General features: G+C 42.9%; 2 protein-coding genes across 3 annotated transcripts; both read right to left on the bottom strand.

Moving 5' to 3' along the window:
- Positions 1 to 2129: 2129 nt before the first annotated feature.
- Positions 2130 to 3613, bottom strand: LOC140306626 (uncharacterized). Its single transcript, XM_072385231.1, has 4 exons — positions 3261 to 3613; positions 2710 to 2797; positions 2424 to 2619; positions 2130 to 2328 (listed from the first exon to the last, which is right to left on the bottom strand). The coding sequence occupies exons 1-4, from the start codon at positions 3601 to 3603 to the stop codon at positions 2278 to 2280; spliced, it is 678 nt and encodes a 225-aa protein (XP_072241332.1). The 5' UTR covers positions 3604 to 3613; the 3' UTR covers positions 2130 to 2277.
- A 2841-nt stretch (positions 3614 to 6454) lies between these two features.
- ctdspl2a (CTD (carboxy-terminal domain, RNA polymerase II, polypeptide A) small phosphatase like 2a) lies at positions 6455 to 14715 on the bottom strand. Of its 2 annotated transcripts, none has more exons than XM_072386062.1 (13): positions 14473 to 14715; positions 12862 to 13073; positions 12377 to 12512; positions 12114 to 12260; positions 10752 to 10979; positions 10105 to 10198; positions 9586 to 9697; positions 9416 to 9502; positions 9255 to 9317; positions 9072 to 9151; positions 7852 to 7978; positions 7682 to 7777; positions 6455 to 7156 (listed from the first exon to the last, which is right to left on the bottom strand). In XM_072386062.1, exons 2-13 carry the CDS (start codon positions 13048 to 13050, stop codon positions 7091 to 7093), a joined length of 1425 nt encoding a protein of 474 aa, XP_072242163.1. In that variant the 5' UTR covers positions 13051 to 13073; positions 14473 to 14715; the 3' UTR covers positions 6455 to 7090. The 2 variants fall into 2 exon arrangements, with proteins under 2 accessions (XP_072242163.1, XP_072242162.1); XM_072386061.1 differs by having other exon boundaries at positions 14477 to 14714.
- Between the last annotated feature and the right edge of the window lie 909 nt (positions 14716 to 15624).

The raw sequence follows: 15624 nt of genomic DNA, 5'->3' as shown, positions 1-15624 counted from the left end.
TCACAGTCATGCGGTTGAAGTAACCGCACAATGTGGAGTCTGTGGGAGGGTTTGAGGGGAAGCCAGGGAGGTCCTTCTGTCATCTTGATCCTGGGGAGTTTTCTGTTGTTTTCAGCTTTTGCGTTTCATTCGAAACGTCAACACGGGTCACCCATGACAGGAGCACTTTTATTACAGCTGGCACACAGACAGTCCTCTGTTATCCGCTGTTTTTATCAGTCGAGAAAAGTCAGACGGATATATGGGGTTGATAACGGAGGCGGCCTGGCTTTGGTGCAGATCCTGTCATTCTAATAGAAAACTGATAATATTCATAGAAGCTCGAGCAAAGCGTTTCTGCAGCAATGTGAGATGATGGAGCACTAGAATACCACACAAATGAAAAGACAAGAAAAGGTCTTCTATCGCCAACTGGAGCTTTGCTAGTTCGTATAACTGAAGCGCACATTTCGACAGATTTGGGTAAAACTGTAGGTTTTGTATTGAGCTGTAGCTGCTTTTTTTTTTTTTTTTTTTTTTAAGTGGGGTAAGTCAACTCGTAACTGATCTCCCTCCTCTGGCTTTCTTTAGTGAAGAACAAGTCTCATTAGCCCGATTAAACTGGATAATATTTGGGGGAAAAAAAATCACTCAAGGTCAAAAATGCAACTGAATGACTAATTAAAGAAGATGAAAGCAAGTGCAGGCCATTGTTTTGGTTTTAAAACCAATTCCTTCTTGCGAAATCCTTCAGATAAACTGTCTCTCCTTCAGAAGCAGCTCACACATGAAGGCCACAGAACAAACTGCCCATTGTTGGTCCACACTTCAGTCCCTCTCTGTACAAGCTCCATTATTGCTGCCTCATAAACTGTCTGTTATTCAATAACCACCATCAGTGTGGGGGGGGGGCAACAATAGTGGAAAGACTCCCAAAATGGGAAGCACTCAATCAGAAGAGATGCGGTGGCACTTTTAGTTCTCTGGATTATTCCACTTTAATTCCCAGCCTCAAGTATTGTTTTTTGGGGTTTTTTTTTTTTTTTTTTTTTTTCAACCGTGCTTCAAATGCAGGTTTCTCAAGTGGTCCGCTCATTCATTATTAAAAGCTATAAAGAAGCATGACTCATGCTGATGGGAATTGCAGTGCTTTTGCAGATGTCAAACCAAAGAAAAGAAGAAGAAACACCCGGTCGCGCCATTTCACAACCATCACAAATCAGAGGCTGATGGATCATCAGACCTCATGGCGATCATCAGTAAAACATTCAATCAATCGATCAATTTAAAGCAATGCCTTTTTAGCTACTTTTTATGGACCGCTGTGGCATTAACTGTATGCCAGTAAAGAGAATTTATCAACACTTAGTTGATGTTCACAGCTGGTGAATTTCAAATTGGTCCACACCAATGGACCAATTTGACCACTTTGACGTAAACTCAACGCTGATTTTTCAGTAGTTTCCGAGACGAGTAAGACACAAACGTGGTTATATACAGATTTTTTGTTTGTTTGTTTGTTTAAAAACACTTTTCAATGTGTATGAATCATGTATGGATGAACAAAAATGAGTTCACATGTAGTTTATATGGTACTGATGCTGATTATCATAACAATATGTGTTTAAATTGACTGCAAAAGGTTTAAAGTGAAGCACTGGTTTATTAAATAAGCTGCTTATCATTATTATTATAAGTCTATGTGTGGAAAAGAGCGAGTAAAAGAACAATCGTACAATCACTATTTCCCAGAACTACAACACTTCATGATATCTATACTTCAGTCTTTTTTAAAACCTTCTTGATTTGGTTATGCATCTTCAGTTTAACTTGATTTTGTTTCTTCATCACATTAACCCCTCTGGCTTTATTTTTTAGCTTTAGCTTTCTGATCTTAGTCTTTATAAACATGCAGATCCCTCTTTCTCCACATTTGTTGTGTCCGAGTGCTGAACAGAGCCTGAAAGTCTATCACATTTAAACTTCAAGCATGAGTATGTCAGAGAATCAAAATCACAGAAGATCTGCTTAAACCAGCACAGACTGAAGTCTGCAACATCGATCGTCCTCCTCACGTAAATGAAATCACAGACAGTACGAGATGACATGGAAATGTATTTTACAACTTTTTTTCCAATTTAAATCACAATGTTACAGTTTGCATTACAGAATCTGGTCATACAAGGTATTTTCAAGTTATTCACATAGTTTACACATAGCTGCCTTCTTCTCTTTTGCTACATGGGTTTGCGGCGATGTCCTCTTGCTTTCTTCTCCTTACATGAGGAATCATCTGTGCTAGTTTGCGCAGGCGGGGACCAAACACACAAAGTGGCCCTCACTGTTTCTCTAAGAAGGAAAAAAAAAGGAGATGGAGCACACAGATTTAGTCTAATGTGACAATAATGGAACAGAGGGGGCCGTTTGACTGCACTTTCTCCTACCTGTAGGTCGCTGTGGCACACAGGGTGCGGGGGAGCTCTCAGGTGATTGTGAACGCACTTCCCAAATCGCTGCAGACAGTTAGAATCAGACGGGGTGCAGGTGTGGGGGCACGATGGGCTCCTCAGCATGAGGCAGCTTGAGCAGGTGGTGTGCTGGCAAGAGCCCTGACATGCGTTTTTCTCCAAAGACACAGACCTGTGGAGAGGGGGAAGTCTGGTTAATGATACAAAAATACACTTTCCAAAGCATTAAGAAAAAGAAGCTTTACTGCTTCAGTTCAGTCACCTGGCAGAACAGATTGCAGAGGGGTTGGCCTGACAGTACTCCTTGGTGCAGTCTGGGTTACAGCTCTCTGGATCCAGCGGTTCAATCACTGCACAACACAGAATCTGTCAAACTCCCACATCTGCCCCAGAGCAGCAACAAAACACGACCGTCTCCGCTCTCGGAAGACATCCGACACGACATCTATAACGGTGTCAACGCTTTCCATCACGGGCAGATAAGAGGAGTAATTATGTGAGCAGAAACCTTTGAATCAAAAGAAGCCTTGACCACACTATCAGTCCTCACAGCTCGTAAACGAGACTGGCACCAGTCCCACGATAATTATTTACAGTGATAAAATGCAACCGAGTGTGTTTACGCTTTTTGTGATTTCTCCTAAATATTTCAAGTGCAATGTAATGCAAGGCGATGCAAAGGTTCAGTCGCTGCTGCATCTTTTCCCAGGTTGTACCAAGACAACGCCTTCGCTGTCTGATTGCGGTGGAATAACACCTGAGATCCAGCACCTGCCTGTTAATCCTAACTCAGGGCATGAACTACTGTCTCACCTGCCTTACAGACTCCTTTGCGCTCTGCATCTGCTTTGTCAACGGCCGCTTCCTGATGAACGCACACCAGGCCCTCGTCGCACTTTCCCAGGTAGTCCCACGTCCCCCCGCAGGTCTCCCCCTCCGTTCTGGCGCACACGGGGCAGCAGCCGCAGACACCTGTGGTGACACCACCTTTGCACTGGAGCCTCAGCACCCGTCTGGAGGAGCAGTGGATCCTCTCGCAGGGCGGGCAGTGAAGAGCCTGAAGCTGCTGAGGGTCTCCAACCGGCGTTCCCTCTGACCCCGATACCCCCAAGGAGACGCACAGGAAGAAGAGCATCCACATCCTCGATGTCACCATGGTGTTATTATAATGTGAGCACACCTGTCTGCACCGTTTATATCCACAAGGACCAGCCACAACCCCTACCAGCAGCCAATAGATGAGGGGCAGAGGACGTGGGGGGGTTTAATAAACCCCTCGTCTTATCTCCACACTATCGTGATTTTGTTTTGAAACAATTCTTCCTTCTGAGCACAGTTAAGATAAGTCTGATGAAGCTGAAGCTGGAAAGACTGTCCCCCTTTGTATTTGGAGTCACATGACCTCCAGAAGGGGCAATTCACTGCACACCTACAATCAGGTAATGACCTATTTCTCAAAAGAACAAAAGGATCAAGACACCAGCAGGTTATCTGATCAGGACATCTCGTAAGTGTCGTATCGGCGAATAAAAACTCTGGCGGGATGTGTGCACAATAATAAAAGATGGCTGTAGGGTGTCACAACCCATTATATGGCCGTCGCATAACCCTCTCACTTCCCTTGAAAAAGTTGGTTTCATCAGTATTGTAGCTTCCTGCTTTGCGCCTCAACACTAATTTAGCATTGTCCTGTTTTTCGGGTATTTTATTATCTTTAAAAGCATTTAGGCTGCTGTGTAGGTGCCCTCGAACTGTAATTCAGAATTGGCAAAATGCTCAGAAGTCAATACAAATTAATTAATTCTGAATTCATCGGGTTGATAGGTGAAAGAGTGACAGCCACTAAATGTTTGATGTAATAGCACAGTAGCCTCTGCTGTAGCCTTCTCCACCACCAAACTGTTTGCGGTTCTTTTTACAGTGTGTATTTCAGCTGACTCTGGAGGTTTTCAGTGGCATTTATCGTGCAACCCAGTTTAAAACAGCCCAACATCTCTTTGGTGACGTTGGATGCGAGTTTCAGGTCGTTGTTCAGCTGAAAAGGCTCAAACCATTTTACTGACTTTACCTTTGATAGAGGAGTATCATCAGCATAGCAGCTCAACAGCACGACAGGACCTCCGCCCTGCTTTATAGCAGGCACTGTGTTCTTGCCCTTATGGGCTCCACAAAAAAAAAGTGATGCACTGCTTTGGTTTCCTTCACCCACAGAGGTTTCATCCCAGAGAGACATGGCCTATTCTCTCTCTGCGTTTGTTGCAAACTTTAACCACCGATCCGATGGCTTTAAATCAGCCTGGAGCTCCTACTATGTTCTTTTTTAAACTATGAAATCTTAAGATAATTGCATAACCTGTTTATCTCAGTTCACCTGACCACTGAAAGTATAGATATTCAAACCTTGTGTAGTGTTGTGACGATACCAATCGATACCGACCGATACCGATACCAACATGTATTTCGATACTTTTCCAAATAAAAAGAGAACACAAAAAATGTCATCATTGACTTTATTTTAATAGAAAATCTAAGAACTATAACTATGTATCAGTAAATAAAATAAATATCACAAAGACAGGCTTTTCTAATGGTAGCTAATTGCAATGCAGCTTTAATTTTTTTTCCAGAGCTACTTTTGTGAAGAGCGAAGGCCTTGCTTGCTTTTAGCACTGAATGTGGCTTTTTTTCATGGGTATATAAGTTATTACCTGTTGATCTCTGAACTCCTTGTGCAGGTTTGTGTGTCTGTCCTTAAAAGTGTTTTGACAAGTTGAAAGCGTTTCCACCCTTGGCCAAACATGTTTTGTAACACCGTTTGCACGGTGTTGCTTCGGTATCAATGGCTTAACGGAGTAATTCCATATAGTACTTCGCATCTGTTTTATCTACCAGTTGCGGCATGGTGAAGGTTATAGCAGCTGCCATTTTCTCCCTGCTCCTGTCTTTCTATCCTTTTTCTCTCTGTGTCGCCAGACTCCAGCTCCCTTTGCTGTTCCAAGCCGCTCTCTTGCTCACTCACCTGCTTGCTCGCCGAAATGTAATACGGTGACGTCACGCGGCGATGTAAAAAAATAAAAATCCCCAAAAAGTACCGGTCTCTTCCATGCGCTGTATATTAGTTTTAAATGCTTCACAAATTTATTATAAATTTTTATAACAAATTTAGTACCTGTATACCGAACGAGCCTACCAGTGTGTCTTAAGAGAAAAAAAATTCCACTGCAGCCCTCATTTAATTTGTTGATTGATTTTTTTTTTTTTTAATTAAAAAAATAAAAGATGACCTCCCTCATCATTAAGCGTTTTTTTGGACATCAACATAATCGTTGCGTGTTCTCGCACCATCGCACTGCAAGAGTTCATGACTGCCGGTAACGTTCATGTAGTAAAGGATTCTCCTAGTCTGTCCTCTATTTTAGTTCGTATAAACATTCAAATGGAAACATTCATTTCATCGACGTGAAAATGAGGAAGCTGCAAGTCGTATAAAAATGCATTTATTTTCAAGGAAACCATTGAGTAACACTGAATACACCGGGAGTGATCATTCAATAGTCAATAAAACGTGTGACTCCTACATCAAAGATCCAACATACAAGACGTCTTGGAAAACAAGATTTCAAAGCAAACAGGTTGGCAATTTGCTGGTGCTACAATTACACCCCCACCCACACCCTCCACCCCCCACATAACAAATTTAGGCGATACACACCTGTGTAGAAAAGTGACAAGATTTTACATCAACTTACAAAGGGCTGGATGTCAAAGTGCAAGATGCCTGAACCTCACCCCCCATCAACATCAAAGAGGACGATCAAAGTGTCGAAATCAGAAATGGACTCAAGATACAAATTTCTAAAATTATTGTTTGGCCATTATGGCTTTGCATTCATTTGATACCTCATTCTAGCTTGCATTTAATAAAATTAAATTTTTTTTCAGAAACATTTTTCCTCCCAAAGAGATACACTTTCTTCTTCTTCTTTTTTTTTTTTTTTGTAAAAAACAAAAAACTGCACCTTATTACAGACAACCGCGTGTGATGGAGTAAAGCGTCACAGGAATACTGCAGGCTTACCACAGAAAAGCAGCTGCTCGTCGACGACTTCAAACAAAAACCAGGACATTTTGTTGGTTTATAAAAGCAACTGAATCAAAGGAGTACGTAATAAAATCTGAAGTGAAAGTAAAATGACTTAAAAATCTTTGGGGAGGGGGGGGGGACAAAAAAAAAAAAAAACAACCCTAAAACAATTATGTACATATATTTACAAGTAAATAGAATGAATAATATACAGGTCTGACTGGCCGTTCAAGGTCAGGCCGAAACCATCAGGGTCCGTATGAACCAACACTGCGTGACATTCAGTTTAGTCAATCCAAAAAGGTTGTTAAAGACAAACTGTCCTCCAGAAGGCCGTCCGTTTGTTCCGAGTCTGGTTTGAGTGTGTGTACAAAAACATCCAGGACTTTTAGACTCAAACATAGCTGTAATTTACTTCTTTTATGTGTGTGTGTTTTTAAAAAAATATGGCAATGTCATGTGTGTGTGCAAAGAGAAAAACCACTGAATGTATCCTTTCCAGTCTTTATCCACGCAACCGTTGTTTACCGCCTCAGAGGGACAGACGACCACGAGCGCCTCAGTCTGGAGGAAGGAGGTCGTGCAAACGAAACTGCTCTCGGATGTGCGGCCGGACGTCTTCGTTCTGCGATTAAAAAAAACAAACAAAATAAAAACGGAGGCAGGTGGCCATTAAAAGCAGCAATAAAGCAGACTTTCACAGCTGCATTAGTCCCATTACGCGATCAGCCTGCTGACAAACGGATGGCTAAAGCCAACGCCGTTCAATACTGCAGCCCAGCAATATGCTGCACAATTTAAGCTGGAGTGCAGCGTTTGAAACATGCAACACTGCGGAGGGGGTGTGGCAAATGAACTGCCGACTGATCAGAAACTGAAACAAAAAAAAAAGGAACCACTGCGTTGTTTAATGGCCTTAAATCAAAGCAGGATAAAATACCAACCATTCATCACTACAATCTTTCTATTATACCCCGTGACCTTCAACCTTCTTTGATTTATAATTTAGTAACAGGTTCAGTCACAGTTATTTCACTTCAAAATCAGGCATCTTACTTCCTCTTACAGCACTTGCACTGTAAGAGTAATGTTGTACAGAGGACTGATAGTCAGCAAACATGCTTCAGATGCCAAGAGTCAATAAACATACCAGCTGCACGAGTTTCTCGAGGAAAGGAACAAGCTTCAGAAGCTCGTTGTCATTTCGATCCACAAACCAGCTCTCAATTGGGATTCCATTGGCAAGCTGCAAAAGACAAAACGCATATTAGTATCCCAAAAACACCACAGAAGTCTTCTTTTTGGCTTTCAAAGTTTTACCTGGTAAGCAAAGGCTTGGGGCGAGTTGTCGATTATTACCGTCTTGGAGAGATCCCGCCCGAGAATGTTCAGGTCTTTAATGTAATTTCCTTGAACACACACACAATGCTCTCGAAACAGTCTGTGCCTAAAAAAAAAACAAAGAAGAAGAAGAGGAGAGAATGATCCTCGACATATAACAAACCGTGGTTACTCATTAACAATCTTGTTGTTGACAAACAGTGCTGTTTCAAGCGTATTAATGACCTGCGTTTGCTTTATTTTACTGCCTTTATAACCTTAAAAAATGGATCTTTGATCAACAAACTATGTTCATTTTGAGGGTGATAGACGTGACACAGGCAAACTGCTCCAACTCCTTCAACTTTAGATGGTTTCGGCTGTCGTTCACCAGTCTTTAGGTCACACCACGGCTCCTCCACCTGACTGAGGTCTGGCCTTTGACGAGGCCATTTCAGTGCAGTTCAACGTTTCGTTTCCACAGCACGCTGCGGCCACCACCCTGCTTCACTGGATGGTACACTTGGAGAACTGGGTTCTGACCAGGGTACCTTCTTCTGCGCTGCGTGTCTGAAGAGTCTGCTCACTACAAACGTGCTTTAGTGTTTTCTTCTTGAAACAATGGCCACTTTTCCACAAAGACGATCTCTGTGGAATCAAAGTGGTCCGACAGAAAGAGCCTCCGATCTGTGCTGTGGAGCTTTGCAGCTCACTTCTGACCTCTTTGTTACCTCTCTTCTGGTGGTCTGACCTTTTCTTGGTGGGTCTGTCCATATATTCTCCATTTGCCAATTCAACACTGCTCTGAGGGATATTACCCAACCCCAACCTCCAGAACTTTGCCCTGACTGGTTCGGACGGCATCTTTGTGTCCATTGTTCTGCTTGCTTTGTGGTGTTGAAGACACCTTTCGCAAACGGCCCATGTACACTGAAGGCAACGTGACACAGATGGGCTGCTCACGGACGGTTTTTAAATCAGACCAACTTTGTAACTTCTGAAGTTAACTGGCACCGACCAAAGGTCTTACATAAATATACATGCAATACTTTTGAGTATTTCAAAATATTGTGCTCTTTTGGGTGGAACTTTACCACTTTTAACCTTTTTGTGCAATTCCATCACAACAGAAAAGCAGAACATTCACGCACCAAGCAGAATGCTCACTTTTACGAGGCCCTGTGCTAAGGAGTGAGATGCCCAGATCAGAAATCACCAACCTCACTAACTGCTTTTTCGGATCCAGGATGTTGAGCAGCTTGTCCGCGTAGACTTTCTTCGAAGCCGTGAAGAGAATAATCTGAAATTTTAAAAACGGACAGGAATAAATGCGCGACATTCAAAGTGACGGCGGTGAGCTCCAACAAACACTGTGAGGACGAAGCGGTGAAGAAAAGTCTCACCTCGTACAGCTGAGACATGCGCTCGAGGAACTCTCGGAAAAAGGGCCTCAAACGCACGTACACCTTCAGACGCATAAGCCACAAACACGGAGCAAGTTTTATATCGTCGGCAGTAGGGGAGAGACTCTTTAATTAGAGAAAGACTTTGTCACTGCTCCTACCTGGTATATCACGTCCTGAAAGAGCACAGGGAATGTCAGGGCTGCGTCTTCCAACTCATTCAAACTGCAGTGAACCAGAGTTTCATCCTGGCAGCGGGAGCACAAAAACCCATAAGAGTCCGTTCATTTCGGATGCCGAGATAAATGCACATCAAGACGTCGCTGCTTACCAAGTCCAGGACCAGAGAGAACTCAGGCGTGCTGCGTGTTTTCAAAGGTAACGCTGGTTTGCGCGTTAACTGCTCTTCTGTGAGAGGAGGCACGTGCTTAATGAAGAAGTACCTTGAAAGAGAGAAGCCATGAAAAGAAATTAGCATTCAAACAAACGCCCATATTTTGTAATCATTTACTGTTGGTCACCCAGGCTAAAGTGTAGGAACTGCCAAGTTAATGAAAAGATGATGTTAATAATATCATCGTCAGGTAAGTCAGATCTGGCTTTGTTTGTCTGATGAAGTGCAGCAGTGGCGTGAACATGGAGGCGCTGCTGTTAGGGATTATGCATAAGATCTGTTTTTTGCTGCCATCTGGTGGTTAAAGGTTTCCACTGCAGTAAAAGTCTGCTCCCACAAATGTGCAGTGTCACTTTGCCTGCGATCGCAACTCGATCAGTTTAACCCAAACAGCTATCAAAAGGCAGAGCGGAGGTCCTTAAAATCCTTAAAAAGCACCAACTGTGATCAACTTACGGGTCGAAAACTTCCCAGTCCTCATCGTACGAGGTTTCAGGAGGAGCCGAGGGTATCGTGTGTGCGTAGCTGCCATCTGACATACATCCAGGAGCTGGTGGACACACAAAGACAGTAAAGACTAATTCAACCGAGATGAAGAAGAAGAAGAAAAAATGGCGAGGCTATAACTGTATAAAAAATTTAACCCGAGTCTGAGAATTTAAACCAACGCGGCAGAGCCTTCAACCTGCATTCTATGGTCTGATGGTGGTTTTGTTGCTTATCTCTACATTGGTGCCTCCTGTGGTTGCAAAAAGCAGGCAGCTGATATTTACCATGAGTCTCTGAGGAAGTGACCTCACTCTTCAGCTAATAAATGATCTCAGTAATCTATTGGAACAAACTGGAGTTTATGGCTCAACTGCTACTTTCCCCATATTCTCGAATGCAGCATTTAGTAGCTAATAACCCAACTTTCAGTATAACAGACAATAAGGCAGCGTATGTGTCAGGGCCAGGCCTCAGATGATGAAGGTGGTTACGACCAATAATGTTAAACTCCATCCAGGTAACATCCTGTAATTCAAACTTACTCTGCAGTGCTTATGTCAAAGTTTCCTAAGAGACAAGAGTGACGCCGAGGCTCAACAGGAGCGTGGTCTTACCCGTTAAAGGGGGCATGTCAATTTCTGTGACGATCTCTCCTTCTTCTATGGTTGCATCAGAGGCGATTTGAAGGCTCTGAGGTAACAACGGGGAAGCGAGACACGGAGTGATTTCTTCGGTGGATGTGAGAGTGCTGCTCGGTATTTCTTCTGCCTGCTCGATGTCCAGCTGTTTAATGATTTCCTCTGCTTCCACTGCTTGGCCCGGAGAGTCTGAGCCTGGAGTGGCTTAAAAGCGGGAGAACAAATGGCGTGAAACATCGAAGTAATTTCACTAGGAACATGTCATATACAGTGTAATGAAATAAGTGAGGTTAAGTCCAAATTTACAGGGCTACAGTGGGAAAAATCATGGTCACATAAGATAGCTGGAGGGCTTTCACACGGTCACACTGGCTCAACTGTAAAAGAATCATCAGGCTGTTTTGACGCCCTCCCTGCGACGGCAGCACCTGTTAGCGTTTGTGTTTGAAAGTAGAACTTTTCTTTTTCACAAGCTCACTCTGTCCTGCACTCTGTGACGCAATCCACTTAGGCATTTTAAAGATAAAGCGATCTACAATCAATTAGAAGTGAAGGCTGAGAAAGCGCGAGCAGGAGGCCGTAGAAGAGGGAGAATCAACAGCAGGGCACAACTAATGATGGGGGTGGAGAAAGTGCAAGTGAAGGCAAGCAGAGGCCGACGTTACATTAAATTCTGTGACCAAACACACGGGTATCTACAGACTTGTTACGGTGTCCATAAAACTTTAAACTTCAACGGTAGGAATCGCTCTGTACTGTGCAGCACTTCCCTTTTCTGTCAGTGATAAGATGGCGGAGAGGAACTGAGGAGCGTTTGCATGTGCGCCATCACTTCTGTTATCGACGACTCAAACAGCTCGATTCTAATAAAACAGTTGTTCCTAATAAAATGCTTCAAGATAAACATGAAAGCAAGAGAACTTAATCCGCAATGGGAAATTTACCACAACACTTAAAAATACACGAAGCCTTCAAAAGTCGCACGCATTGAAATTTGCACTTTGCTAATTTAAATAAATAAAATATAATAAATAAATAGAATTATTCCCTTATGCATTTGGCCTCATTTAAGGCATTCAGACTTCAAAACAAAACATATCGTGCTGACATTACGGATTGAATTATGTGTATTATGGAATCTGTTTGGGTTCTTTTCCACAAACTACATTTAAAAAGAAAACAACCAAATCACATCCTGGCTGAGAAAATTGACAACACTAGTCCTACAAGAGGAAAAGTTGGTCCGAAGCCCCGAGTTTGACGTTCAAATATCTTCAGTTCTGAATAACGCATGTCTCCAAATTCCCTAACAATCAATGAACGTCACTGCTTTCTTACCGGTTTTAGTTGCTGGTGAGAAAAAGTTAAAGACTGGAGAGAAGATGGTTCCCAGCAAGGTGGTGCGGGGTGGGCTGCTCACTGAGTCGACGGGTGCCTCCATCTTCCCATTTGGCTTCAGGGGTTTACTGTTGCAGGTCACCGTGTCTATTTTTTTTTTTTTTAAAAAGGAAAAAAGGTTTTTTTTTTCTTCCCCCCTAACAACATAACCAGGAATACGTAGCTTCAGGCAGGCTGCACAGCTAAGACTCAGACTGCATTACCTCTGTTGGGGGTTTTCCGACACACTCTGGACACCGACTTGTTGGTGAGACCCCTGGTCTGTGGCGTTGAAGTAATGAGATCATTGTCAGAATTACAATCAATTCGACTCCTCTTGGCTGGGATGTCCTGCTCCACCTGGGAAAGAAAAGCCAGAGACACACGAGTCTGGATTAAAAATTAAAAGTTCAGACTTTTAAAAACATCAGCAAAAAAAATTAAAAGACAACGTCTATTTCTTTTCATCTGTGAAGGTTATTGTGATGGTTAAAACCTTTGCTTAAAAAAAACAAACACAGACAGGTCAAGTAAATAAGAGAATGAAACCTTAAGATCTGGAATTCATCTGAATGTAACCTTGAAACGATTCACCAATCAATTAATTCTTTGTTTTCAGAAGTCGTGTGTTTCTCAAAAGTGCATTTGCTTCACGGTGGGACAAAACACAACAGATGAGAACAGCACCCGAAACCCCATCTGTACCTACCTTGACAGCATTTCCACGAATAAATTTCTTTATTGTGGAGAGCAGTCCAGTTTCATTCTTCTGCATTTTGCCTCGACCTCTCACTGGGGATGGCTCCACTTCACAATGTTTCCTTTTGGCCTGGGACTGGTGCGTTCGATGGCCTGCGTTCAGCTGCTGAGGAGCTTTACGCACTCTCAGCCTCATCATGCACCAACGTCACATAGACAAATCTGGCAAAAGTGGAGAAAATCCACTCAATTAAAACTCTAGATTCAGGTTCTGGCTTGTAAAGGTCCAAGCTGGACTGCATTCTGCAGCCAGTGGAGGTTTGATACGCCTAATGACATGTAATTAGATTTAAGTTGCAGTGCCCTGTAACATGCAAGCAATCCTAATTCCCCCCCCCATACAGTCCAGTGAATGGTTTGGACTCTTCAAGCTCTAACATGAAAGATAAACAACATTTTAGCATACAGTGTGTTATCATCCACTTGTGTTTGCAGTTACTCAGTTCCTCCATCTCAATTCACTAAAAATAATCAGAGATTACAGCTGCCCCTTAAAAGTCCAACAGTTGGTTGCCTACTTGAGCAAGACAGCTCGCTCACCTAAAACCTGCTGTAATAAACCTTTCATTTTACATCTCTAACTGTGAACTTAAGTCTTTGAAAATCACCGAGATCCAAGTCTCCAATTTTGACCAACAAGTCCCGTGCAGTAAACCCGATCCCACACACACGTCTATCAACACATGAGCACTTTGCTTGAATGATCATCCATTCAAGAAAAGTGCAAGTTCGTGGATATATTTTTTTTTGGACAGACAACCGATTTTCACTCAAAAACCGCGCCAAACCCAACAAACAGACAAAAGTTGTCAACAAAACAAAACAAATGTTTGTACGGGCAGTCCGAGGAGTGCTGCTGTTGATCATTTCACAGACATAAGAGGTAGTCGTAAATATTATCACTACAAGGGATATGTTAAGGGTTCTGCTTATGTATAGTAGGAAAAAAACATTCTGTCACTGTGTTTGGGCGATTGTTTAAATCAGATCCAATCGCAAACGGAACCGCTGACTGTCGTTATGCAACATCGGACGGACAGGCTGTATTAACACAAACAGCGTCAGCCGCTAACGCTAGCAAAGTGCTGCCATGTAGCAGCAACAGCCCAGTGCGCATTAGAAAATTAGGTTGACGCTGACGTCTCCTGTTCGGTTGTAAAACAGAGTGTTCGTTTGGTCCCAATGGAGACTTATCAGTTAAATAGGTCAGCTGTTAATTACAATTAATGCCACCACACTGTTCGTGGGTTATCTGGCTAACAGGCTAAAGCTAGCTTCGTGGCTAACAAAACGCGAGAGGCAGCAAAAACAATGCCGTGACATTATTCAGACCGTAAGCCACCTAGCGCATACGTGTCCCCGATAATGTCTGCTTGTTTACTGTGCAAGCTATCCATAATTTCGTTGGTCAAACAAAAGCAAATAAACAAGCTGTTTTGTTCGCTCCATAACTATGTTCAGCCATTAGACTACGCCCCCTTCGCTGACTAACGTTAGCCGCTAGCTAGCAGCTGTTGGCTCTCACGAGGACAAACGTTTCTGTTTATGTAATGTTTATTACATACCGATTATCTTGGAAGCTTTCGGAAACTTCCCCCAGCGCTGTCGGCTCTCGGCCGCGACCGTGGCGGCCACCAGTAGAGGTCGAGCCGTGGTTACTGCCGAGCCAGCTGTGTCCGTCGCTCGTTGGCTAATCACAGATCAACCATGTCTTCGGGCGCCATTTCCCGCCTCTTCACAAACATAACGTTGGTGGTGCGCAGGGGAATGTAACGCAGACGTAGAGGAACCAACGTGGCGGAGTCAACAGGAAAATGACAATAATGTGCACAGCTGGACTGACGCTCTCTATCACCCCGCTGGTGCTGGTGCGTGACAACAAGAAAGCTTTAAATAACAAATGAACCGATGCGCTTATTTTCATCGATATCAGGATTGCAAGATCGTGTGCACGTTTGTTTTAATTGATCACTTAAATGATCCAAAGGGCATTGTTCCAGGGCCCCTATGAGTCAGAGGGTCTTGATAATATCCTCAAGTTATAAATTTCCATATATTGAACAAAGGGATACAGAGCAACCGAAATTAGACGGACAAAAGATAAGTAAAGTTCAGAGGGTCAAATGGCAAAGAACATTAGAACACCACCACATATAGATCCATAACATTAAACATTAAATGAGATACTAGATCATTTTAAAGGGGACTTAAAATGGGGCTAATGTGACCAAAATTAACCAAAAAATGGAACATTATAGAGAAAATCAACTCAAGAGCCTTGCAGCTAAGAGCACATCCATCAACTCTAAATAAATGAAGAGTTTAAAGCAAAAACAACAATAGACAGACAGAAATGTTAAGAGAATGCAAAATGGCCACAAACAACCAGCGAAAAATGACACGAAAATGTACCAGAGACAACTCTGGTACAGGCAGAGACACAAAACAATCACATATGACATGGATATGTGGGTCACGTGAAAACTTGTGCATTACAAAAAAGGAAAAATTGCTATCTAGGCCCTGGGATGGGCTGGTGACCTGTGCAGGGACTATGACTTTTGATGCCTCCAGGTAACGGCAAATACAATTATCACGCTAAAAACAGGTAGAACCGGTTGTGTTCACCAGTAACAACATGCAAAAGTGAAGCTCTCAACAACCTCCAGCATCATGGTACGAGTGACAAACATTTGCCAGTTTCCAAGTAAAC

The sequence above is a fragment of the Leuresthes tenuis genome, unplaced genomic scaffold, assembly GCF_036924035.1.
Source record: "Leuresthes tenuis unplaced genomic scaffold, fLeuTen1.0.hap1 SCAF_5, whole genome shotgun sequence".
Taxonomy (NCBI): Eukaryota; Metazoa; Chordata; class Actinopteri; order Atheriniformes; family Atherinopsidae; genus Leuresthes; species Leuresthes tenuis.
The sequence above is the reverse complement of the archived record's forward strand: the minus strand, read 5'-3'. Positions and strand labels throughout refer to the sequence as shown.

Excerpts from the sequence above, each read along its gene's own strand:
- ctdspl2a (XM_072386062.1), bottom strand. The coding sequence starts at position 13,050 with ATGATGAGGCTGAGAGTGCGTAAAGCTCCTCAGCAGCTGAACGCAGGC. Across the intron at positions 12,513-12,861 it reads TTCGTGGAAATGCTGTCAAG|GTGGAGCAGGACATCCCAGC; the intron begins GTAGGTACAGAT and ends TTTCTTTCCCAG. Across the intron at positions 7,979-9,071 it reads CCGAAAAAGCAGTTAGTGAG|GCACAGACTGTTTCGAGAGC; the intron begins GTTGGTGATTTC and ends TTTTTTTTTTAG.
- LOC140306626 (XM_072385231.1), bottom strand. The coding sequence starts at position 3,603 with ATGGTGACATCGAGGATGTGGATGCTCTTCTTCCTGTGCGTCTCCTTG. Across the intron at positions 2,798-3,260 it reads CAAAGGAGTCTGTAAGGCAG|TGATTGAACCGCTGGATCCA; the intron begins GTGAGACAGTAG and ends TGTGTTGTGCAG. Across the intron at positions 2,620-2,709 it reads TCTGCAATCTGTTCTGCCAG|GTCTGTGTCTTTGGAGAAAA; the intron begins GTGACTGAACTG and ends CCCTCTCCACAG.